The 27,378-nt window shown below is 37.1% G+C and overlaps 1 protein-coding gene across 1 annotated transcript in view; it reads right to left on the bottom strand.

Moving 5' to 3' along the window:
- Nucleotides 1-27,378, bottom strand: part of DOCK3 (dedicator of cytokinesis 3) — a 212,502-nt gene that overhangs the window by 95,598 nt on the left and 89,526 nt on the right. The window contains exons 11-13 of the mRNA XM_086470656.1: nt 9,886-9,967; nt 5,022-5,082; nt 1,593-1,740 (exon numbers count right to left, since the gene is read on the bottom strand). Coding sequence (XP_086326782.1) covers nt 1,593-1,740; nt 5,022-5,082; nt 9,886-9,967 — 291 coding nt within the window. The remainder of the gene's footprint in view (nt 1-1,592; nt 1,741-5,021; nt 5,083-9,885; nt 9,968-27,378) is intronic.

Here is a 27,378-nt window from a genome sequence, read left to right as displayed (position 1 = left end):
AAGTGAATTATAATAGTGATAAAAAATTACAAGCATCTGATTACAGAGTTGAATTCTGTTATAGGCTCTACTCCTCCCTCTCTGGGAAGACAGTAACAGCTGTGCAGGGATGTTGAAAACAAAGGGTGGGGAAGGAGACAAAGAACAGCTGGTATAAATCTACTGAAACATTTAGGCAGATACAGCTGGTACTTTGGGTGGTGCAAAGGGAATCCATATTAACAAAACATCCCAGATTAAGAGGAAGGAAAGGGAAGCTCTCTATCCTGTGATTTTATTTTTTTTTTTTTGATCATAGTATCAGGACTTTGGATTGCTCTAGCTGGCTGTGTGACTTTGTCACTGACAAATGGAGAAGTCCAGTATTTTATAAGCTTTTTCTCTCCTATTTTTCGGTGAATAAGCAGCTAAAGATGCATTAAAAGGGCATCAAAACAGAAATCTGATATTCAGAATGTTCCATTACTGTAAACATTCAAAACGTTGCAGTTGCAATATATTAACACCCTGTCTACAAGGCAGACATTAACATAAAATATATAACCAAAAACCACTGGTCTGAGATAAAATGAAACCGAATAGTGACAAAATGCCAGGATTATCCAGATTCTATTGACAAAGACAAAAAAGACAACCATTTTCTTCCCTATAACTTGACAATTTTGCTACAGTTTCTGTAACTGTTGAAAAAAGGATGGAAGAGCTGACTCAGAGACTTTTCCTTGGACTTACAGATCTCTAATATATGAAGGAGATACACAAGAACCTTTCAGTGAACAGTGAAAGCCATTTTTTTCATTTAAAGTCTCTCCTGAATGTCAGATTTTTCTGCTGCTGAATGGACTTCTCAAACAATAAAGTTGTATAACCCCCCCCCAACATCTTATTACTCAGAATAGTGACCACAGACTGCAAAGCAGTATCAGCTATATCTCAGCCCATCTGCAAAGTGGATCTTGCCAGTATTTATCCTCACTGACAAGAGATTTAAATATTCCCTGCAGTCTCCAGACAGTTTGTCTGTGGCCTCTTTATTACAACTGTGAGACTACATTTCATAATAAGAATTTGTTAGTTCAAAGTTCAAAATCACAAATAACTGAAGATACATTCTTGCTCAAAAAATGTTAACTTGTTTTGAGTTTTTTGGTCACACACTAATGACTTCAGTTGTTTTCTACTTGTTTGGTTGGTCACCATGACTAATAAGGAATAAGAGACAGGGCATGAATAACTATTCCCTTCATCAAGTGAAATACAGCAAATTTCTTTGGTTTTGAGCTTTGCAGATTTTAAATAAATCACATTAATAGAAGTGCAGCTCTGCATGTCACAGATTTGGGCAATACTCAATAATTTCTGAAGCATTTCACATACCTGAAACATCTGTGACAATATTCATTAGTTTCTATGAGCTTCTGCAATAATAAAGGAGCAAAAACCAGTGCCAGCAGCACTAGTTTACCTTGTGAGGATGATAAAACAGCAAATGCAGTTTATGGTCCCTTGATATTTTATATCTCTTTAGTATCTCATCACCCAACATATACGAAGTGGGTTTTATAATTCATTTCCTTCTAGGAGTTACTCACGTGTAAACTTTGAGAACAAAATCCTTCTCTTCTTTTATTTCAGAGATTGACTGAAGTACATCCATGATGCTCAATACTGCACAGCCATAGGGGCGGCGATAGTGTAAATGAGGGGGCCCTTTTTTTGAATCATTTAGCAACATGCGACCTAAAATTGACAGAAATTTAAAACATTAGAGATTCACATGTAGCCATTCTTTCCAATTCTCTTTTATTATCCCTCTGAGTATGCATACCTCCAGTGAGTTTCAACTACAGCTTGTAGCCTTTCCTGTACTTCTGTATTGTGTCTGGCTGAGATGGAGTTAATATTCCCCCCAGCAGCCCCCATCGTGCTGTGCTTTGCAGTGGCAGCTAGAAAGGCCTTGGTAACACACCAGTGTTTTGGCTACTGCTGAGCAGGGCTCACATAGCACAATGGCTGTCTCTCCAACATTCCCCCGCATCACCCAGCAGGCTGGGGGTGGGCAAGATCTTGGGAGGGGACACAGCCAGGACAGCTGACCCAAACTAACCAAAGGGATACTTTGTACCATATGATGTCTGCTCATCAACAAAAGCTAAAAGAAAGGAGGAAGAAGGAGCCATTTGTTATTACGATGTTTGTCTTTCCAACCAACCACTATGTGTACTGAAGCCCTGCTTCCTGGGAAGTGGCTGGACATCGCCTGCTGACAGGAAGTAGAAAATAAATCTTTTGTTTTCCTTTGCTTTCACACGCAGCCTTTGTTTTACTAGACTGCCTTCATCTTGACCCACAAGTTTTTTATCCATCTTATTTTCTCCTCTACCCTTTCCTGCTGGATGGGAGTGATAGAGCCACTTGGTGAGCAGCTGGAGTCCAGCCAAGGTCAACCCACCACAATTTCTCACTCTTTTTCTTCTTAGACTGTTTCAAATCCAGAGGTCCATTTGAACCTACCTGACCCACTGGACTACTTTGATCAAGCCACATAACCTCATTTAGCTAACAGAACACTCAAGGGCAAAGTGAACAGTGTCATCTCTGGCCATCTTTCATTTGCAGCTCCATGACACATATTTGCATCCAGCTGGGCTGACTACAAATCATCTGCTGAATGAGCCAAGAAAACAGCTGGTACTCACCTCTCTGCATCCACACAGAGATTCGCTGTGGTCCTTTCATTACAGTCCAGCATTTACACAAATTTTTACTTTATACAATTGCTTTAAGGGAATGTATTCTATATTGTGTCATTTATTATCTTTGTCTTGGAGCACATAAAGGAGAATTCTGAGGTACAAAGCTGCTCAATGATTAACTTCCTCTTGTTAAAGCAGTTTATTAATAGAGTAAAAAATGCCAAGACCAGAAATATCACTATGATAATCTAAGTCAACTGTAACATTATACATAATTATTTCTCCAGCACTTCTTGCATCAAGGACAAAAAACTGAGCTTGAACAACAGCATATATTTCTACAAGCTCCATTTATCATCTCAAATGATACAGAGTAGTTCTAACTTTTAGACACTTTATGACACAGAGAAGTCAGATAAGGAAAAAATGATCCTTCTAACACATTTGTGACTTAGGAGGTATATTGTCATTTGCAAGACAACACAACAAAGCTATGGTTTCACTAAGCTGTTTAGACCTTCTGTACTTCAGAAAAGGTATCTGTGGCTGGTACCATTACCACTACTAACGCTAGTAGTGAATGGGCTGGAAATAGGGTTAAATACCCTTTCATTGCAAACACTACCTAGTCATTTTCCAGTTAACTGAAAACCTGAAAAACATGAGAGAGTGCACTACTCAGTTGTACTGAATAACACAACTGAAGAGACTGACTGTTAGAATCACAGAGTGGCAGGGGTTGGAAGGGACCTCTGGAAATCATCTAGTCCAACCCCCCTGCTAAAGCAGGTCACATGGGACTGCATCCAGGCAAGTTTTGAATATCTCCAGGGAAGGAGACTCCACAGCCTCCCCGGACAGCCTGTTCCAGTGCGCTGCCACCCTTAATGTAAAGAAGTTTTTCCTCGTGTTGAGGTGGAACTTCCTGTGCTCCAGTTTGTGCCCGTTGCCCCCTGTCCTATCACTGGGCAGCACTATAAAGAATCTGGCCCTGTCCTCTTGACACCCACGCTTTAGATATTTGTAAGTGTTGACAAAATCCCCTCTCAGTTTTCCCTTCTCCAGGTCTCTCAGCCTTTCCTCATAGGAGAGATGCTTCAGCTTCCTAATCATCTTAGTAGCCCTCTGCTGGACTCTCTCCAGTCGTTCCCTGTCCCTCTTGAACTGGGGAGCCCAGTTGTATGTTGTTAACATTTTAGGCCCAAATATTTGAAATAAGTTATACTTAACATAGGTGAAATATTTACACGCTAATTTCTCAGTAAAGTACGTACATTCATAATTTATAACCATTATTCCCTGTTACCAACTAATAGCATCCTTTTTAACTACAGCTTTTTTCTGTCCCACACCTTCCACACAAAAGAGATTCTAGCAATTTAATTCACATACCGGAAGTCATATAGTCAGTTCACTGCTGGGCTAAAAAAATCATCCAGCTGTCCGTGAACTACTTTGAGCACTGAACTATACCATATCAGACACATTCTAAATTCAGCTTCAACCGTAAACACTTCCCATTCTTGGTACTGCAAATCTCAAAAAGAATAAATGAAGCCTAGCCCAGCTTACAAATAGTCAGAGAAACCTCCTCTGTAAAGGGTGAGCAGTCAAGTGAATTAGTAAAGAAGGGCTTTTGTCCTTGGGCAGTCAGGTCTAGGCACTATGCCTCCAGATCTCTCCTTTTCATAGCTCTATGCCAGCAGCCAGAAGCTGGAAAGAAGGAAGTGTTTAATGCTAAACGCTGGGCTGCAAGCTTGACAGACTTCCAGCAGACAGTACTGCTGCTAATGCTCTTTTTTGGCATCAGCAAGTAAAGAACACCTGGCAGGTGTGACAGTTTCCCTGCTCTTATGTTTTACAGGCACCTTCCTAAACTCAAGTGAGGGTTCTTGGAAGCACTGCAGACTCCTACAGCAGAAAACAGATCTTTATATATATTTGTCTAACAGCCTGTAATTTACTAGATGTGAATGGCCAGGTATGGGGATGTCCTGCCCTGGAAACTACCTATATATCATTAGCAAAAAGACCTCATTTGAAATTTTGGAACATCAAAGTCCTTTTTTAGTTCCTTCCTCCTCCCTCAAATGTGGTGTTTAATCAAGTGTTTTGTTTCAGACTGAGAAAAAAAAAAGTCACCGTTAAAACTTTGTAACACTTCGCTGCATACGGTCTGAATATTAATCTCAGCGGACAGGTATGGTCTATGACTTGAGTTATCCAACTGGTTAAATAATTATAACATCAATTAAAACATACATTTAAAAATACTGTAAACCCACTGCTAACTATATATGTTTCAAGTATTAAATCATACTGTACCTATTCGAATTACATGGGCAACTATGTACAAATCTCTCTTCATGTCCTTGCTGCTGAGATCCTAAAAGATTGGAAAAAATAGACATTAAAAAAAGAACACATTGCACTTCCAAAGTAAGTGCCTGCAAAACTCCCACAAACAACAACAAGGATGACACAGTATTACTCTCCATTCATTTAGCTCCGCATCTTTAAATGACAGAAAGCATTATTATTTCTAATTTACAGACAAGAAAAATAAAGTATAGAATGTTCTTTAAAAGGAAGAGAAATTAAAGATTCTGACTCCACTGACTAGCAATTCTGTATAAAAATTCTGGCAAATATTTCAAACGTTCATTTAATCCTTAACTCAAATACATTATTAGACTGTATTAAATTTACATAGTAAACTTAAACCCCTGAGTTACCTCAGCTGCATCCTTCACCCCATCCCCTGACTGCCAGTCCCAGACCCACCCCTAAGCCTGTTCCTTTGCTTCTGCTTTCCTTTTTTGGCTTTTGACTTCTCATTGCATAGTCTAAGTCTCACATGATGGCTCTAGAAAAAACTTGGGGCACGACTGTCAGAATTTAGATAAAACTTCAAGTGCATTTTGAACTAATCTCCATTTTTATCAGAGGATAGGTGCAATTCCTCAGAAAAAGCAAAATTCTGAAGAGGAGAAAAGGTAGAAGACTCAGAGACTTACAAGGGCCAATTTAGCCAAATGCTTCTTGCTTTTAGGTCACATAGCAAATTTCTTTCCCGTATGACTCGAGAAACCAAATCTCAACAACTGAGATTACGATGGCAATGCACATAAACACTGAACTTTAGATTACTGTGACACATAACACGACAAAATCTGGGCACAGTGACAGAGCTAGATATAAAGAGAACTTATTCTAAGGAGAAGTTTCAGTCCCTTTCAAATAGTGTAATATTGCTAAATTACCGTAGGCAAGTAATAAATTAATGGCTGTATCTTCTTGCTCTGTTTAAAAGGAGCACTGTATTTCCCTGGGCAGCAGATGCAGAGAGTTGCAAATACGCTGTTTGGTATGCTTACCAGCTAGCAGATCATGTCTCTCTGAAGCCAAAGAATTAAGCTATATAAATCTTCCTTAGCGTTTTCTCTTCAAGTCTTAGTTTGCTGCCGCATGAATAAGGGAACATACTTTCTAGGCTTTCTTCATCACCTAACATACCAGTGTAGCACATGGTAGGCTTTATCTTGCATGTCTTGGAGAAACTGAAGTTCCACAATAAGAAGAGACTTGACATTTTTTATCTCAGCAGTGCCTTACAATACATTTCAAAAAGCAAAAAATCTTGGAGGTAGTACTTAATACTCTAAAGATTCCTACATTTTTTGAAAATATCTGTGATTTGACAGGGGAAATTTGATTATACTATCAGATTACCAGTTCTAATTAATAGCAATTTAGAGAACTATTTTTTCAAAGGGCAGCTGTCAAAATATCAGAAAACAGTAGGGCATGCACATAGTGATGGGTTCACACTTTAGTTGCTTTTCAATTTCACAAAAAATATACTGTGTCACAGTCAAAAGACAAAAAAATGTGGGCCCAGATGGCCTTGTATTTCATTTTGTACAGCAGAGGCTTTTTACAAGGCGAGAAATTCTCACTATGACATGGACCGAACAATCAAAAAACCACCAATCCCTATGAGGAAGTTGTCAGATTCTCTTTGCAGAGAATCCATGCACATGACAGACCCAGAAGAGGATAAACTACGCTTATCATTTGCTTGCGTGCAATATAAATAAATCAATTTCCAGAAAGGTGTTCTTAGCACAGCATCCACATTGGTTTTGTTTCCCACATCCTTCTCAGCTTCTTAATGATACTGGTTGATAAATAAAATCTCATACTAATTCTAATTGCACGGCTTTTTAGAAAATCTTCCCTAATTTTTCTCCTCTGACACTGGCTACAGAAAAGAATTACTCTATAATAACAGTTAGTTCTTTACAATGCTGGTTTCCATAAAGGTCTGATTGTATGTTAAAAAAAAACCCAAAACCTAACACCAACACCCCCGAAACAGTGGATAACTGACTGCTACTAATGAGTTCTTTAAACAGCTTTACCAAACTCAGTTGCCAACCTCATAGGTCACAGAGAGCAAGGTATTCAACAAAAATAGCAATTATGCCGTGTAGTTATGTTTTAATTCAGACACAGGAAGGTTTCTAAAGTGTGCCTAGGCTGAGGTTTGCTTGAGTGAGCTTTAATATTCAGAGGAAGCAGTTTCTCACCTTCAGTATGATATGACAGCAGATCTAAAAACAAAACCTAAGTAATTTTGATATATTAGACAAGGAGACAGCTGAACCCCTAGAAGCAACAGAAATAGTAGGAAAAGACAGGGTTACCTTGAATTATCTAAGATATGCAGCTTCTTGCCTCTGGGAAAGATTAGTTTTAGTAAGATACTGCTGGGTGGCAGGGGAGGGTGAGGAAATAAATAAATAGATTTAGAGTCAAGACTAACACAAACTTGGGAACAAACCTCTAAATTGTAGAACTATCCTATTTTGGAAGCATTTAATAATTAAGAAATTATGATAAGACAGAACCATTACAGATAAAATGGTTATTTAAAAAGCTATTATTTGTTGCTCCTTTGCTACATAATTTGGAAAGTATATGAAAGTATATTGTACCAGAAGAATATTGTACCAGAAGTGTGCAATTTTGTGCACAATAATTTTCCCAATTATCATCATTCCTGTTACCTGGAGTATACATTCTACCGGACAGAGTGATAGACATCAAGTCTTAAGCACCTCAGAGAGCTGATACTGAGGCAGCTTTGGCATTTTTGTATAGTTAAAGAGAAAGGCAGCTTGGGAGTGATATCCAGTCAGAAGGATAAGGTGCCACAGAGCGGCTCATGTGTGCAATACTCAGGGCTGGCCTCTTTTAGACTCGGCTGGGCTCATTCATAATATGCAGCAGGTCTCTTCTGGAACTACGTAATGGCCCTGGTCATAACATATCATTATTCTTTCTGCATTTTGACAGCGTGTAAAGACTGGTTTGCAAGTCACCAGAACAAATCATTCACACTGTTCACAACAGCATGAAACAGGACAGTTGTTAAATGACCCTAAGTAGCTGGCACCAGTGTAGCTGGGGAAATTTGATGGTGAAAATCTTTTTAAGAATTATGAACCTCAGAGGCCAGAAAGTGCCAAACTTGATATGAATCAGTCTGTGCTGCCTTTTAGGAATAATCCTTAGAGCAATTCTTAATCCTATACTCAATCTTTTTGCTTGATCCAGAGACCAGTGCTGAAACCTGTCCCTTGGCCACCTTTCTGTTAGAAGAGAAAAATACTTGCTACTGACAGTGGAGTCATCAGTGTCAATAGTGTCAATAGCAATACTAAGACAATGTTACCTCTGCTGACAGTTAATCAGCTGGTAGCACTTCACTGACAGTACCAAAACCAAACTGCTACTGATGTCAGCATCAATGTCAGTGTTATTTTTGGATTGACCTGCATCTCTCATATCCAGGTGGAGGCAGAACTGAGCATCCTTACATCTGGCTAGACATGCTCTGCTCTGTAAGAGGAGAAATTGAGCTATCTTCTTAAAGGAGAAGAGGGAATGGTGCTGGAAACCATGCCTATTTCAGTGTCCAGCCCTGCTTGACCTCAGAAGGTTTCACTGCCAGAACTAAAGCTTATACTAAAGCTGTCTGACATATTTTTTCTTCACTGGAGATAAAAATATTTCTGTCGAAGAGCTTCTAGCATGTGCACTAGCTAAAGGTGAGTCACGATGGAAGGTGTTTATCACACTTGGATTCTGAAATTCCTTACAGTTATTCTGTGATGAGCTGTTAAGTTTCAGTGTCTCTACATTTCCATATTCTTTCTGAGAAGTGACAGATAAACTCACAGCCTGACACATGATTCCAAGGCAATTTTTAACAGTACTTAAGACCAGTGCAGAATGGATGTTAAAGCCCAAGTGTTTTGAAACTACTATTTTGGCATAACCAAACCCATAAACCAAGAAGGCAGATAGGTGAGAGCTGAGTCTGAAGAATAAAAAGGAGGTAAATCTTAGCTCGCTATCTCACTCCCAACAGAGGTATCATCTGGTAGGAGCCACAGACGGCTATTACTTATCCTGTCTTTCTGGCACAGATGGTTAAAGACTGCTGGTACAGTTGGTCATACCTGCTTTGCGTCAGGACGGGGTAGCTATTTGCACAGACCTGCTGTAGAAACTTAGGAAGTCACAGTGTTTCCTTTATTACAACCAACTCTCTATAAGTCAACATGGCTGCTGCTTATGCAGAACAGTCCGGTCTTTCAGTTCCATCACACACACTGTGCTGTTGACCTGGGAGACTACTGCTGCACTATCTCCCAGGGGCTGCTGCATGGGCTCTTGAATGGGCCGTGACAAAAATCTGTTTGGAGAATCCTCTGTTTTTCTGTGTGCATGTGTGTGGTGTTGTAGTTGTTTTCCTAATTTCAAGTCTGAAAAAAAGTGCCTTGTTTATGTTCAGGCCAGCGCAGCTTCTTCCTGCGCCCTGTTATCTAAGAGCACAGTACATGTAATGAAAATATTCAAAATTTCAAACTATAAGCAGGAACAAATGCACTTAAAAGGAAGTACTTCAGAGTATTTACTTAGCCATAAAAATAATTTGGAAGTACATCCATTTTCTTATGTTAACATTTAGTTATAACCACAACAAAACTTAGAAAAAACTTCCATTCTACATTCTACTCAATATATTGGAAAGGAAGAATTGGGTTTTTTCCCCTCAGGGTGACTACATCTACAATCACACTACTGTAAGGGAAGAAGAAAGGGAACAGACACGTACTGTGAAAAGTGCACACATTCGATCTATCTTCTCTGGATTCCTGGGGCCTCCGTTCTTGTTTAACCTCACCATAAACCTCTCACTAAAAAGCAAACAACATTAAAAAAATAAACAAGAGTTTCATGTACACACTTCAACATAAAAATACAAGCAGATATGCTTGTTTTTGTTTTAAAAGAGATGCACTAGGTATTATAACTTTTAATTCCCAAAGCACAGGAAACAGTACTTGCTGGTCTAGATAAAATCGCATGGAATAGAATAGAAGACTTAATAGCAAGTACTCTGCATGTGAAAACATCATGTTAATGCATATTCATGATGCAATAGCATTAAAATAATGTGGATATAAAGCACAGGATTTGAACACATTACAACTACTTCAGGCAAAGGCTAAGGCACACTTGCTGAGGCATACACTGCCTTTAGTAAAACTGAGTTCATTAAAATCCACTCGAAACTAAAAGTAACATGAATACCAATTAAGCAATCTCCTTCAACGTATACTATTTATAGAAGCAATATACTAATTCAAACACATTAAGATTCAATTGTATAGAACTGCTTATCAAACTAAACAGTCCTTTTACCAGCAAAACCAGCATATATAGCCAGACTGCAAAATAAGTAATCCTTACTACAGACGGTAAGCCATGGACATAGATATTATTTCTTAAGACAGACAGAATTTATGTATACAAATAAATTACATGAGTTAAGAGTAACTTATTCGGTAGATGTGCGACAACACACTAAGTATTGACCACAATTTTCTTCCTACAGATTGACAGAAATAAAGCAAGAGCACTTCATTAAATCTTCTAGTTACGTTTCCATTATACCACAGATCCTTTCAGTTTTATCCAGTATGACTGTATCAACTCCAGTAACCTTTTTTTGACTAAAACACATTTTCCAGCATGCTATCCACTGTTGACCTGAAAAACATGAAAATGTCGAGTATGCACTACTTCCTTTGGTAGTTTGCTCGAAAAGGCTATTCATCCCTACTGGTAAACCTCATGGGTTAACATCAGCTTGGAAATGCTTGGTTTCAGTGCTTAGCCACTGCTTTTTGTTACACTTTCTTCTGTATGTTAAAGAGCCCTTTAGAAAAGCTAATTTCTTACAGGATAGTGATATCAGTCATTAATTAAATTATGTAATTAAACATCTCTCCAAACAAGTAAGCAATTTAATACTGTTAAGAAATTCAAGAAAAAGTGCTGCAATCATTTTACAGAACTTACCCATAGTGCCATTTTTTCAACACCATTTCACGAACAATTCTAAAAACGTGAGTTTGTAACAGTCTAGTATTGGTACCACCTACACCATAAATACAAATACACACATATGTGTATTTCACACATACGAAATCAAGTCCATACTAATCCTAACTGTAATTTATCAAACATCACATATTAGCCTTCTTACTACAGCATTACGCTGCAAGTTCATTTGATGCAACCTGTCCATTATAAATACTGATGTATTTTCAGAATTGCTACTTCTGTCGTAACCGTCCCTAATTCTGTAAGCATGACTCATACATCTCATTATACACCTTTGCATGCTTATTTGCTTAAGTTTATCTTGCTAAGCAATTCAGATCATGCTCTCTGGCTGTTTCACTCTCCTGCTACTCACTATTACTCCCATCTCACGTATCCCACAACCTCATTCAGCGATAATTTTAATTAATTTGAAGTAGACGTTTATAACCTCGGAAATTGCTAACATGCCCCGAAGAAACCCACAAGAAACAGATACTTTATGATTCTTTACCTACAACTACTTTCTGAGATGTCATTTAGTAAGTTAAGAACATTTTAGCAAATGCTTTAATGACATGGCATTATCTCACCTTTTAGTAAGAATTTTATGATGTATTAAGTGGAGTGCAGTACAATACTACAACTTCGGTACATTCCAGGAACAGTTACATTACAACAACAATATTATGTCTTCATAGTTACCTCTACCTAATACATGAATCACAAAAAATTACATCAGAATTTTCAAAATAAGACCTATTTTTATAAAAACACATTAATTACATTCTTAACCTTTATCATTAACTCAGTCTTGTGCCCATTACTTTGCTGGTAACCTACTAAGGTTGTGAAAACACATAGCAGAAAGTAACTCAAGCAGGGTGGCCAAAGTGGTTGCTTCTCTCAGCTGTTTGCCTCAGTCCTTTGTTGCTCCTGCAAAAGGGCCACACAAACAGGACCTCCAGCACTGTCTGAGCAACTCCAGTGCAGAACTCTAGATATTAACATAAACTGAAGTAGGTGTTAGCAGCAGTTGCTGGCATTCAGCTCTCCCTACTCCATGAATTTCGGAAGAGAAAGCTGGACAGTTACAGTGATGCCCACAGGTAAGCTCTGGTTAATACAGGGAATAAATCAGAATATAACTAACTTTTATACCTTCAATTTCCAAACAGGAATCATACTTTATAGCATTAAAATATGTAGTAATTTAAAGAGATTTCATCTCATAGCCATGTTCTTTCCAAGCCGCAACAATAAACATCAATATTTCCAAGATCTCTGGCAAATTATTCTTTCACTTCTGCTGCTGGGAATGTAATCTGGCCAACAAACAGGGGCAACAGATGAACACAAAACTGATAGATGCAGATAGGATCAGAAGGAAACAAGACAACAAGCAGCCTGCCAGTCGAAGATTGTGAGCAATATAAATCACATCTGCAGGGGAAAACATGTTCACTGGTGAAGATGTTAATCCAAAATCCAAGCATAAATCAAAGCTGGCTCACTCATATTTGATTGCAAATCCCTGGAAGTTATTATACCCTAAATAATAAGCACCTGGATTATCTTCACTTTTATTGCACTTGTTCTCTTAATTCAGAGGATGACTGATGTTCTGAAAGGAAACAAACCACCAGCAGAGCACCAAGCTCTTCTGTGAGATGAAGGATTATTTACACAAAGGGAAGACAGAAATTTGAAAATGTACTGCTGACTAAGAGTATTTTCAAATTCTGGGATACAAATACAGGAAACATATACTACTATCTAATATTATAGAAGCAAAAGATGGTCTACAGATGAAGATACACTGTGTCAAGGTCAAAAAATCGACAAATCATAACAATGACCCTCCATATGAAAGGTCCATCTTATCTCCAACAATGACCAGGAGTGGATAATTAAGGAAATAATAGAAGAATAAAGAAAGCATATGGTAATACTCTACTGATTTGCACTATCAGCCTACACCAAAGTGAAGCTCAAGAATAGCAGCAATATTTTTGAGTTCAATAGTCCTGGATATACTAAGCCCAGGATTTAGCCTGTCATGCTTAAAAAATTCTCACTAGCCATTTACAGAGTTACTATTAGAGAGTGAACTTTATAGTAATTTATAATATAGGTATGTATGTACCACACAAATACGTATATATATGCGCATTATACGACGTAAGAATTTAAAGAATGAAAATTTATTAAATTGAAATTCTTCAAGAAATAATGTTACAGGTGCTCTTTACTCCCCTTGATCTCAATAATAACGTTACATATTCTATTTTAAATCTCCAGTAAGTTCTATATTTTTGAATTTCCAACAAAGGTTTTCTTTGAAAAATTGTTTCAGCACTAATGAGCATTTCATTTTCATAACTGAAACTGAATACAATAGTGTATGCCACAGAATCCTGTGCAGGTTGTCCCTCTGACAATGGCAGAGAAAGGACTGTCAAGTCTTTGAGCTGAGATAGTCTATTTATACTTGATTCATTACCAAAAGTTGTATTGCTTAGTCTGCTTTCAAAACATCCAAAGAGAGATATTCTGGAGGCTCATTTGATAGCCTCTTACAAGGTTTTACTCCATTATCAAGGTGAAATCTTTTAAAATTTGCAATTCACCCATTTCTTGTTACAGCCACAGAGAGCATCTGGTTCCTGTCCCCATATTCCAGTGCTTTCAAAGAAATGAAGCAGACCACCATCTTTTTCACCTGCCTATTCATCAATTTTTCCCTTATTCCAGCTCAGTAACAAACTTTAAATTCCTTCCTTTAATTTCCAGTCCTCCCTTGAGCCCTCTTGAGCTTGTGTCACTAAATAATTAAAGGGACTTTGAGGCAACCACAGCATTTGAGAACTGTGGAACATGAAGAGGCATTCTGTCAGAGAAGAGATCCACCAGCAGGACAAGGAGAACGAAAAGACAGCAGTGCTAATAGGCAATCTTAAAAGATTAAGCCATCTCAAGTTCTTCCACCTTTCCTTGCAGGTCATTTCTCCTAAACTTAGTTTTGTTTCTCATCTCCACAATTTCTCTAATCTTTGGTATTACTGTTCCAGTTTCAACAGTTTACAGAAACTAGTCTCAATATTCCACTAATGCTGATAATGTTGGTTTATCCTGGAATGGGACTTGAACGTTTTTGTTTTTTTTTTTTTACGCTATTGATCCATATTATGAACTAGTTAGTCAGATGTCCCCCATTTTACAATTGCAAATTTATTTCTATGTCAAAGGAACCAGGAAGAATAATCCTGTTTTCAATGATCTGAAGATCCACTGCCTTCAGCTATAGTTATACCTCCTTTTTTAGACAAAGATACACCCATTTAGGGTCAAGAAATTTAATGGGAATTCGTCACTTCATTTCTTATTTTGGGAGCTATTTCCTTTGAAAGAGTTCAGTCTTCAGTGTGTCTATTCCTCAAGCTTATCTTCTGCACAAAGACAAGACCGTGCATAGAATCTAGATAACATTACAGCCCAGTTTAGTAAGACCAAAATATCAAATCTGAGTAAACTCCATATGGAAATAATTGCCCATGTTTGTATGCATTAAGCATTATTCTTGTTATAATTGAATATGCTCTAATTGTTTAAAGAAAATGGACACATGGTACTCTGTTAAAAAAATCCCTCAAATACATCACAAGGAAAATTTAAAAACCCAGTACTTATAATTGCCAAATGAGCAGTGGAAATTAAGTATGGGGAGGTACTGAGTATTTGAGGCAATCTGACTGCTTGATCAAGCTACTGAAAAAAAATTTTTTTTAAAATAATTATTTTCAGCTATTCTGAAAATACACTGAAACCAGTTTTCTCTTGCATAAAACTGGAGATAAGAAATGCACCAAAACAGAGAAAAGAATTAACATTTTACCTTGTTGAGTTCAGACCTAAGATGTGCCACACTAACAGCAGTATCTTAAACAAAAGCTTATTTATTCCTCTTGTTCCTACATGCTATAAGAGATCTTCAATTACTCTGACTCCAAGATCTCCTCCTGTGCTAACTCACATCATAGTGAAACCACCTCTTGTGCAGAAATAAGTCAGGTTTTACAATCACTTGCATGAGTAATTGCTAAAGCTACTCAAATATGAGAAACATTGCTCCGATAAGCAAAGTCAAATAGCTGCTTGTTATTTTATTTGAAAGGAAGAAAAATTAAAGAAGTGTAGGGTCTCACTTCTTAGCTTCCTTTAACTGTCTGAAAAGCAGGACCATACTGAACTGGCATCTGTTTCTGCAAAAAAGGAAGCAAGCAATCAACGGCTTGGGACATTACATTTTCAGCAAGAAGGAAGGGGCAAACAGGGACAAAATTTACTGTTGGGTGAGCAGGAGTGGCATTATGCCTGTAGGGAGTTTTTGTTATTGAGGTTGGTTGGTTGTGGGGCTTTTTTTGCATAACATGCAAAAATGACAACAAAAGGCCTGGCAAAGAGCTTGGAATGGATTAGTGAGCTCCCTTGTATTAACTCATTGGCAGATTTAATTAGCGTGGGGTTGCAAGGCAAAAATCCTGACTGTGTATCAGTTTATGAACGTAGGTACAGCATTAACAGATGCATAGTGCCAAAGCAATGGTAGTCTGTAGACGGACTACAGATCCATTTTCTGTTTGAATTGGAAACTGATGACAAAGAACACAGATTTTTTAATTTTTTTTTTATTTTTTTTTTTTAAATCTTTAACAATGTACAGGAGATTTGTTTTCTGAAGCTGAGACAGCAACACATTAAGGTGTCAGTCTGCTTAAGCATAAACCTCACATCTTGTACCTTTCCCTTGCCTTAAATAATGGTTTGGCAGCCATTTCTCCCAGAAACAAATGCTTCCTGCACCCTCTCCATTCCAATATGCCACTAAAACTGAAAAGGTACAAACCTATTCCCCCATTTTTCTTGTTTTCTTCAGTGCTTCTGAACGCTGAACAACCCCAACATTTTTACAAACACCTCAGTCCTTTCTCAAAAGCTATATTTAACTGGGTTTTCAGAATCTATCATTTGACCAATCCCTTCTAAGAATAAAGGTAATTTAAAAATATGCATTGGTTCCACGACACATGTACCAGTGCATAGTGAAAAGCATCATATGGTAGCAGAGAAGGTCATATAATAACTTGTATTTTAGTCCATGACCTTCTTTCAGTGTCTCCCTAGGTTTCTTTCTCACTCTCCTAATATCATGCAAATCCCTACCTGTATACAAAGTAAAAATTCAGGAACAAAAGTCTGAAACGCTGTCACAGCAGCTAGCAGGAATAAGCTACATAAAGACCTGCCTAGCCAGCACAGTTCACCTCTTTTCATCATAGTCAGTCCTACCATTTAAGAAATGGCAATAAGCATGATGTTATTTAATTTCACCAAAAAAAAAAATCTCTTCTCATCTCTTTTTTAGTGAATGCTAATACACCTGACAATAATTCCAGAATAAAATTTGAGTTGGCATATGAGTATCATAAGCTTTTTAAGATGTTACTGTAAAAACAACATTTTTTTGTCCCAGAAAATCTCAAGGATGAACTCTGTGCACTGCAAACCCAGGTCATCCAGGATAGACCTCAGGATGAGCTAGTCATTCTCTATGACAACAGAAACCTTGTCAACAGTTGCCTTCAAAACACTGCAGTCTTGTTGGGCACACCACATTTTGGGCAATTTACTTCCTCAGTGACATGAAATACTGCATTCTGTCTACCACTGTGTGTACAAGCTCTACAAGGACAATAACGTTGACCAAGTGAATGGATTTACATTAGGAATTAGTGGTATACGACCAACATATTTTCTTAAAGCTGAAAAAAAAAGGTGCTTGTTTCAAAACATTCCTAAGTCAGCAGAGAAACACCATGAAAGAGATTCCTGGGGTTTGGTGGGGGTGGGAGGGGGAGAGGGGGAGATAACTGAACTACAGTCTCTAAGCCTAACAGTTTGGACAAGCTGATGTCTGCATGAACTAACTTGAGAAACTGTTCTCTCATCAGAAAGGAAGTACACTGAACCAACACAGCAGAATTTTTAAAGCCCTAATGCAGCAGCATTAGCTAAGTTCTCAGTAAAGCAATTACTGAACTCCACCTGCCTGTTTGGTGGCAGAGAGAAAACCCCAGCTGTATTGACCTGGCTTTCCATTTGTGCTGCATCCTGCAATATAGTTAACAATAACAATACCAGGCTTCTCATATTTGCTGGTACAACTTTACATAAGATCAGGGAAAACACAGAATTTAATTTTCATTCCATTTGCCAAATTTGTCAAAATCTGTCAAGTTAGTCAACTGCAAAAACACTACTATGCTCAGTGACCAAAATGGTCACTACAAGACAGCACTGTATCCTGATGCTTTTGAGAACACCCCGTAGAAACTTTCTAAAAAGGAAACAAGTTTCACATCAAGACTTTGAGCTTTTACTTCAACCAGATGGTCTCCTGTTCATGAAGAAAGCATGTGTGTATATTGACATTTCAGTCATTTTTGATTGTCATAAATACTGGGTTGATTTTTCTTTTGAAAGATGATTTAAGCAATAAGAGAAAAGGTTTCTAATGAAGCACAACACCTACATAAGTATGTGAAGAAATGGAAAAGTAAAGTTATGATCAAGCACTAAATAATTTAGGCTCCTCCTAAGAGCTGAAGTCTCTTGTAAATACTACTTTGTGAAAAGATCACAAATACTTTTAACAAAGTTTCCTTTTTGTGAAAATATGTCAGAACGAATCTAGATGTTGCCATCACACTTTAAAAGGCAGAACTCCTGAGATGATTAAACAATTAATTTGCAGTCCATTTAGGAGAATCCTCTGTAAAAAGCTTTTCATGTTTATTTTCTGTTAATCATGTTTAACTTTTAGAGTTGCTAATTTTTTGCTCATTCTCTTGGGGAAAAAAACCTCAAAAATCTAAGTCCTTACAGCTACTGTAAGACTGATCTAAAGATAACATCTCCCAGTGCTCCACAGAATGAATCTTCAGTTCTCAGTTTAAGTGTCAGAGTAAGTCAAAGCATATATACAGAATGACACTGTGTCTGTGAAGTACTCAATTTCCATTTATAATGTAAGCCAACATATATTAGATCCCATGGCACAGCAGTATTTGAGCAATCCATCATCGGTAGTGGTCACTCCCAAAGCCCCGAGACAGAAAGATCACCTCTGCTGAACTTCCAGCTTGCATACTGTCAGAATAATGATTCATGGACTATTTAGAATCTTCCTTTTCAGGCAAGTGTTTGGGTTTTTCCTCTTTACTTTCCTTTTGCAGGGAAGGGAGGGGAGTTCTTCCATCAGCTGCCTTATCCAGCAGATCTGTAATAACCCCAGTTTCAAAAACAAGTGAAGAAAAGTACACTGCTTTGGTTTATGGAGTGTATTTTCTAAAGACATCTGAGAGAAAAGAACACCAAATCTGTGAGGGAAATTAATCTGGCTCTGAGAAAACGGCTCCAAGCAACACAGTTTGCTTCCCAGCAAATTCAGGCTTAATGCTCATGAATTATTAAGTTACCACACTGGCTAGGAGCCTTGGGGGAGGATTACAGAGCATACACTAAGACTGTTACTGAAAACACTGGGTTTCCACAGAAACAGAATATAGCAAAAATAACTACCTGTCATTGCTCTCTACCACATTAAAGGAAAAACAACCACAATGTTAAAAACATTATTAAAGCTTGCAGAAAGGTAGCTAAGCACCAACTACATTCTCCTGGGGTTCTCATGAGTCTGCCACACTCCAACATTTGACACCGTCATTGGTTTTTTTTTTTTTTTATTTCCATCATGAAAGGTCCGTCCATATTGGTATTCCCAAAGGGACTCCTCTCCATTAGCCAGAAAAATTTTCTATTTCAAAAAAAAAAAAAAAAAGAGACTTTAGTCATATAGTGTGATTCCTTAGTCCCTGCCACCGATTGTGATTTTAACTTGTGTAAAGAAAGCCAGACCAACCCTGCCAGGTGGTACGTGTAAAATGCTTTGACCAGAACTGTAGGGAAGTCTTCTAATTTTGGATTACATACATTTTATAGAATAAATATTTTATCACCATCTCTAACCTGGGAGAAGTTAATGGTTCCAAGGTCTAATAGACCAGTTGTCTCAATTCTTGCTCTACAAAACACTTATCCCTGTTACTTGGCTTTGCACATGACAAGTTCAGTCAGGCACACAGACTGGGTTTTGACAGTGAATTTTGCAACAGAAAGAGCTCAAGTATGAGCTCATTACACTGGGCCTTCCTACAGACAGAAAATTACTAGTAATTGCTTTCTCTAGGCTTTGTAGTTCACCTAAACATTTTAACAATGTGTATTTGCAACCTGCCAGTCAAGACAGCAAAATCTCTTCTAGCTGTATGTGTTCATGATATATTTTTGTGCCTTCTGAGCAGGAAAAAGTAAGAAGAACTTCTAATACTTGCAACTAATTGATTCCTTCCTGTTAACTAAAAAAAAAAAAAAAAATTGAAATACCCCTGTCGAAAAATCTGTATCCCTGCCTATCAGTATGTCATACCTGATTCCCAACCTGAAAAAAATTTTTTTGGGAAGGAAGGTGGTGGTGTTAAGAGATATGAGATAAGACTGATTTTTGTAAAAGCTCCTGTTTTATAATAGCTTCATATTAGTAATTTTATAGGAAAGAATTAACATCTCTAATATCACCACTTACCTCTCTATAGCAACTTTCGCATACAAATCCAGATAGTAATAGTTTTTTTTAAATATAGAATATTAACAGGAAAGGTGATAAATTGAAAAACCAAGTAAATGCATATTTGGGAGAGAGATCTAGGGAATGAAAGTCAGCTGAAGCAATTGGTAGAGAAAATGAAAAGGCATTACTCTTCCTTCGACCTTTTTAAAAAAATCTACACACAAAAAAAAACCTTATAAAATATTCTGTAGGTTATATCTGTCTCTGCTGATGATTGAATTTGTATTTCTAAAAGTTACATATTATATCTGAAAGGCTTTTTGTCCCCTGCCATATGTGTGCAGTAGACTTCAGGGACCCACATATTTTCCATGTTAACTAGAGTGACCAGAAGAAGGGCCAGGGCTGTGGATAGCTATATTCCTTAATATTCGCTTACTGGATGATGTTTTTAAGGAATTTCATCCTGAGCAGGATCAAGAACTGATATCCTCCTTGTTACTATTGCTAAGGATTATCTATTGCACAAAAGTCAGAAAAATATTTTCCTTGAAATACTAAGAACACAAACTAAAGTATAGGAGGAACTGACGGAGGATCAGCTATCCCAACAGATCAGATTGCTAGAAGAGGTAAAAACTAGAAAGATGGATTTCTTTTCATGACTAAGCAGAAGAAAAACCTCATTAGTTGGTAAGCCTAATCCCTAGGAGAATTCTCTGAATATTAAAGAAATAATTCTGAATTATACAAAGTTATTTTTCCCAGTAGACAAATCATTATACTGACAGTGAATGAGATGACTTTTCTATTTTAAAAGAACTACGAAAAGGCTGCTATTAAAAACATAACAAATGGGAAGTTTAGTATGTAATTGCACAATAAAATATAATTTTCTGCTTCCTAACATAGCAACTGGCAATAGTGGGACATCATAATATGTTAAAGCAATTAACAGGGGATAAATACACACACATTGTCACAGCACTCCCACAGTTATTACCTAAAGAGAGAAGCAATGCAGAAAAAAAAGGATCTTAAGGTCAGTTCCATACGCTGGGAGAGAATGCAGTCAGACATTTTTGCCACAGCTTTTAATGTGGATCTTCCCATATTAACTAAGTCAATTTATTTTTCAGCTTTTTAACTTAAATCATATTCATCTACCCTATGATCCTGTTTTCCCCTCTTCGGACCTTGTGAATGCCCATCTTCCTCTTTATTCTTTACCTGTCCATATTGCTCCAACCCCTTTGCCATTCTCAGCTGCTAAGCCCCCCTCTATCCAAGCAGCATCTGATTTCTAGAATGCATATAGTTTCTACAGCTCTGGTTTGGAGCATGTAGAGTTGCTCTCTACAGGTGTTCTCCCATGAAGCATGCTGATCCCACACATCAGAGCTTTGAGAGGACTCAAACCCCTATTCATAGAACTTGTGCAAAATTTGCTACTGCTTTTTCAGAAGTTTGCTTAGTGTTTAAAATGAAAGTTCCAGACAATGATAATTGTCTACATTAGGAAGTGTTACAAGCAAATTATTCAAGAAGACATGTGTAAACACGATGTAATTTTAGCTACACTGCTCCCGCTAATGTTTTTTGAGCAGCTGATACACATTCCTATTGACAGTTTAAAAGTCAAGAAAATATGACTAAACCATGAGAACCATGGAGCTAACTGTCATCAATAAATACACAAAGAGATGAACAATTCCTGTCAAATTTGTCAAGGTTACCTTCAGCAACTTGGTATCTAGTTTTTATTCTGACGCCTGAATTAGGAATACTGTGTCAGAGAAAACTCCTACTATAGAAAAAGGGAAAATAAATTCCCCTACAAATTCATGATTTCTAAATGCAGTGTTTCAAAGTGGTGAATTTTATTTTACTCTATCTAAACACTGTCACAAATATGTTTTTACAGCCCCCCCCAGCAGTATCGTGATTTCTATCAACTCAGTAACACCTATGAGAAAGAAGGGAAGTTCAGAGATACTACAATAGGAGAAAACTGTACAAGTGAGTAGCAGCTTGAGACAACTCTTTCTTTTCTAACACACTCAGACACTGGTCAAACCAGAACCACTTTGATTATGCAGTGGAAGTTAGCCTAGTTATGAGGCCAAGGACACAATACATTTAAAATAATGATCACACCTTTAATATCTTAAACGACATAACTAAAATATGTATAAATACATTTGTCTGCTAATTTTTATCAAGTAAAAGAATTTGGTTGGAAAGTATCTCAAGATCATAAGATAAGTTACAAACGGAAAATCATTATATCTACATTACTTCTGCAGCTACCACTCATACACAACTGTAGAACGCTATTAACACCACAACATTGCCACTTAAAATTGTTTGATCCAATCTTGAAAAAAGGGGCAGATGATTTTGTTAGATGACTTCAGAATAGCTAAATCAAATTATCATGATATAGATTAACACCATTTTTTTAGTCCATAATTATGTTTCCAAATCACATTTCTCTCCTGAGACCTGTTTTGTCAATGGTGCTAAATTCTTAAGACAGAAGATGTCAGACACACCGCACTGCTCACATTCTCCCCAACATTCACCCACAAATTTAGAACATTTCCACAAAAAACATCTTTCCATATCACCTATTAGCAATAGCATTAAAGAGCGAGGTTGCATTTTCTCTCATTTTGCCTATTGCTTTTCAATTTTCAAATAGATGTTTCAAATTATCAAATTCCTAGCACTGTACTGAAAATTGGCAGCTGAGTAGAAGATACACTTCCACATTTCCAGTATTTTAAAATCACTGTGAGTCTCCGTTTTCTCACTTTTTAAATGTGTTTTACCTAGCCATCTGCTGAGAATGGATTACAAATTTATCCTTCAGTGAAAAGGAAAAGAATGTGAAAAGGCATCTCAACAAAACACTACGAGATGCTTTATAAAGGGCTGGATGTTAAACTTGTTAATACCTCCACATACTCTGAGGTGAGAATCTAGAAGAAGTAAGAGACAGGAATGAGGCAATGAAGCTGTTTCATGAACTTCAGAAGATTTTTTTTTTTAAAGGAACAAGGACTTTCTCTGCAATGCACCTAACCAATGAAATGTTGACTTGCATTACAAAAGCTATGAGCAGTTATATATTAACCACTGAAGGATAAAGTCTTGTTTCAGAATGGACACATGCATCTCCACCCTGTGTCTTATTGTCCTAGGCAAAGAGGAACAGTGTGAAATTTGGAATTCTAAAGTAGAATCTTTTGGGGAAAATACTCTGCCAATACACCTTTTCCTAATTGCAATCTCTAGTTAAGATCAGCTTCCATCATGATGCTGCTGGAAAAATACCAGCTGATATAATATAGTAGAAAAGACCTCTATCAAACAGATTAATTTCAAGAGCAGATGGGACCACTATAATAATTCAATCTTGTCTACTATACAACACAGACCAGACACTATTTATGTTAATATATACCTTTGGGTTTGTTTGTTTTAAGGAGGGAGAGGGAGGGGCTGAGGCAGATGTTTAGCTTAAAAAAATACGTTTGTTTTTTGGTTTTCTTTTTTTTTTTTATTCTGCACCTTCTGATTGTTTTTCGTATGACCATTTGCTGTCTCTTATATCAGAGTGAAAATGATTTATGCTTATTATGCACATCAGGACATCAACCTGTAGTGTGAGAGAATGAATTATACTCTGGTAGTACACAGTATTTCAATACAAAATTTTGGACAGCAAACATGTCTTGGTAGCAAACTATACCCTGCCTACATATCTGAAAAAACAAAGGTGTGAAATGTTAATCAGTCCAAGTTAATAACCACTCAAATTATTACTACACTGTTACTGTGCTTCACACTCCCACAAAACCTGGCTCTCATGAATGACTTTAATCCCATTACTTTTTTTTCCTTTCTCTTCCCCCTTTTAAAAAAAAAAAAAAAAAGAGAGTATTTTATTTTCCAAATCAAATTATTTTAAATGTTAATCAGAGGAAGAGATTTTACTAATTCTATCTGGATGTTTCTCTTTTACTGACAACAAAGAGAAAGAACAAAGTTCTGAAGAAAAAAATTTAACTTAATAGTAAATTACTGAAGGATTGACACCTGCAAAAGGAAATGAAAGGAATGCTTTGAGAGAAGCAAAACCAAAATGTTGAGAAGTGAAAAGCTTAGATAACTATTTGATTAGGTCCTTGAGAAACAGAATTAAGAAAAAAAAAAGAAAAAACTCAGTGGGTAGAATATTGTGCTTTGTGCTAGTGCACTCAGACAGGCACTATGCATGAGACCCCTCCAGAAAGAGTGCAGGAATTTGCATACAGGAGAACTAGTCATAGCTTTCAAGGTCAATAACTATGCAGCATCTTTCCTCTCGTTTCATTGTACTGTACAAGAAATGAGTCATCAGTGCCTAGATTTATATATGCCTTTTAAACTTGATCATCATTCATGATCCCCCAAAATTTCCCATGCATTAAGAGTCCAGTCAGGAAGTACTTCACCAGAAAGAATACATAGTTCTGCATCTGCAGGCACATTTATTTCTCTGCTTAACTTTCCCCTACCTCTAAGCTGCCTAAACACTATGAATCTCAAACAAAATCATACGGAAACACAGAACACAGGAACTACATGATGCACCCTTGTGCACACTCACATGAGGAACAGACAGCAGTCCTTACCAACACTGAACCACCACCTATTTTTTTTCCAGTTTTATATCCATACATTCTTTTTCTTACCTGCTGTTATTTGGACAAGCCCTATATGAGCTATGTCAATTATGTGATTTAAAAAAACCAAATCCCCAAACAAACAACTTTTATTTGAGAAGCATCCATCCAATTGCATTTTAGTAGAAGATATACCCATCTTGTTTGGCCTTCTCTATAGCATTGAAAAAAATTCAAGGCATAGTTAGCAGCTAGAAACGAATTAAATGGGTCAGTGAAAATAGGTGCCTTTTGCAATGTTACTTGATCCTTCTTATTTAATAGAGTATCAAACTTATTTGAAAAAACTCAGTTTTGTTGGGAGAGTGATACAGACAGGCTTCCAGCTCATCCATAGACATCTGAATCCAAACTCTTAATCTTCAGAATTCTCTTACACCAGGTCAGATAATAGTAGAGGCTTTGAAGACTGCTTGATGATTATTTCAGGATTCAAAGCATCCTCAGGATTCATAACAGGAAAAATTGACAAACCTAAACTTGCCTTTTTATGTGATAAAGTAGGGAGATGGATATAACAAAAATTCCATACTGGCCTTTTGAGTGTAGACTAACTCACCGCTACCATACTGCAAGTGCCATAAAACTTTCCTCTGCCACTGGAAGACATTTCTTTTCCTCCCAATTCCTCTGTTTGCATAGCTTCTCTGGATGAATGATCTATTCCCCTAGCATACCCTGCTAACAGGGAGGAACCAGCCAGCCGCTAAAAATGCTACAGTACTCTAAAATATCTGCCACATTTCGGGGTGAGGTAAGTTTGGATTCTGATCACTAACAATCGTTTTTACCTATATAGAATTTATGGATAAAATAAGATGCTTACTTAAAAACATCTGCAGTACTGAGAAAAGTTACAATGATACAGATCCACAGATTAGGAGCAACTAAACTTTTGAGTACCGCACAATGCAAACCAAAGAATGTACTTCCAATGTGTTTCTTTGTGCACATATTACAAAAAAGAAGACACAAAATCTGAAAAGTTTCATTACCATGTCATTGTAAATGTACTTAGCTGCCAATCTGCACTGTAATTTTACATCTAAAAATGTGTACAGCCACCTGTTGCTACTACCACAATTATTTAAGCTGAAAATAATAATTACTTAAACCAGCCACTGTTCTCAGCTACCTTTTCCTCACGTCACATCATATACTGCCCTGCTGAGCATTTGCGACATTTTCCTTTGTCTTCCATTTGCCAATGTACCTACAGAGGCTGTGTGTGCATACGTATCTCTCTCTCTACATTCAACTCTGGCTGAGCCTTTGCTTATCTAACTCCATCTCTGCATGCCCAAACAATTTCTTATTTCTCCCAGGCAGCTAATCTGATGCATCTGCTTGACTGTCTGCATGTCAGAACAGACCATCCTTGCACTCCACAGAATGCACTAGCAAGATAAGCTGACAGCAAGAAAAGACACTGTGCAGAAAGCAACAAGCAAGCAGACAAAATACCCCAGGTAGTGGTGCATTCTGACAGAACAGACCAGCTGAGACATTGTAAGGCCTTTGTGTAACGCTATGTAGCGAAGACAGAAGATCATCAGCAAATATATGCCTTCTACAGACACTGTAGAGAAAATTCAGTCTCATAACAAAAAGGTCTTGAGTATATTCTGTGTAACGAACGTACACATGGACTTCCTCTGCCAAAGCTATCAACACCACCATGGATACATATCACATCTCCCAAAACCTCCAGTCATGAGGAGGTCTGTATTATAACGGGCATGGTACGCAGTAAGTAGGCAGATGGAGGAGTTACAAGCAGAAACATGCATGACACTATTTTCCATGCATAATTACTCATTAGGACCCAGTTTTTCAAATTCAGTGACATCAGAATTTCTATTTTGTTCTATGCACTCTCCATAATTAAGGATATTTCTCTATAACAAGAAACTTTCAAATCCCAGTGCAGTAAAATAGTGCTAGAAACATCTCTGGTTTAAGATGCAGGCAAAATAAAAACCAAACTTTATAAAGAAAAAAATCATACTGAAATTTATTTATCCTTTTTCATACTTAGTGTATTCTTCAAGCTTTTCAGAAAAAAATGATATTACACTTTTGAATGTGTAATTTAAGTTAATAATTTTATGCATTTATTAGAAAAAAAGAGCTATTGTAAAGTAGCTAAACTTCACTGCTTTACTGAATTTAGACTATTTCCCCAAAATAATGCTGCAAAAAATTTTGTGGGTTTTTTTTTTTAAAAAAAACTTATTCATTGTATCCTTCCACCACAGATATTACTCTTGAACAGTTTTTCCAGCAGTTTTCCAGTCCTTCACAATAGTTTCATCTAGTCTACATCTCCCCACTTTTCCATATCAAGTTTAATGCTTCTCTTCAAGGCATGAGGTGCATTCCCATATAACAGAACAAAATTGGTGTGACTTGTGCTTAACAAATCTATGTTGACTTTTGCTTACTATCTTGTTAGCTTCTGAGCGATAATAAATCATTTATTTGTTCCAGAACGGTTTGTATTCGTTATCTGAACGCAGTCAACCTTCTTAGGGAGATTGAGGCAAAACAGCTATTAAATAGTCCAGCTGTCTTGGTAACATCTGCTGATAGCTCAATGTCCCCTTTAATCTGTTCAGTTATTTCTTGATTTTGTAAAAAAAATTTTTGCTGCTAAAGCATTATAGAATCTTTCTTTTTTTGTCCTTGATGTGTCTCTGCTAATTGTCTTTTTTTTCTACAAGTTTCTGCCTCTTCCCATCCCTGTTTGTGCAATTTCAACAGTTTCTCCCTTTTTTATATTGCCTTCCAGATTCCA

The sequence above is a fragment of the Leptosomus discolor genome, chromosome 9 (assembly GCF_034619465.1).
Source record: "Leptosomus discolor isolate bLepDis1 chromosome 9, bLepDis1.hap2, whole genome shotgun sequence".
Taxonomy (NCBI): Eukaryota; Metazoa; Chordata; class Aves; order Leptosomiformes; family Leptosomidae; genus Leptosomus; species Leptosomus discolor.
This window is presented reverse-complemented; position numbering and strand designations above follow the sequence as displayed.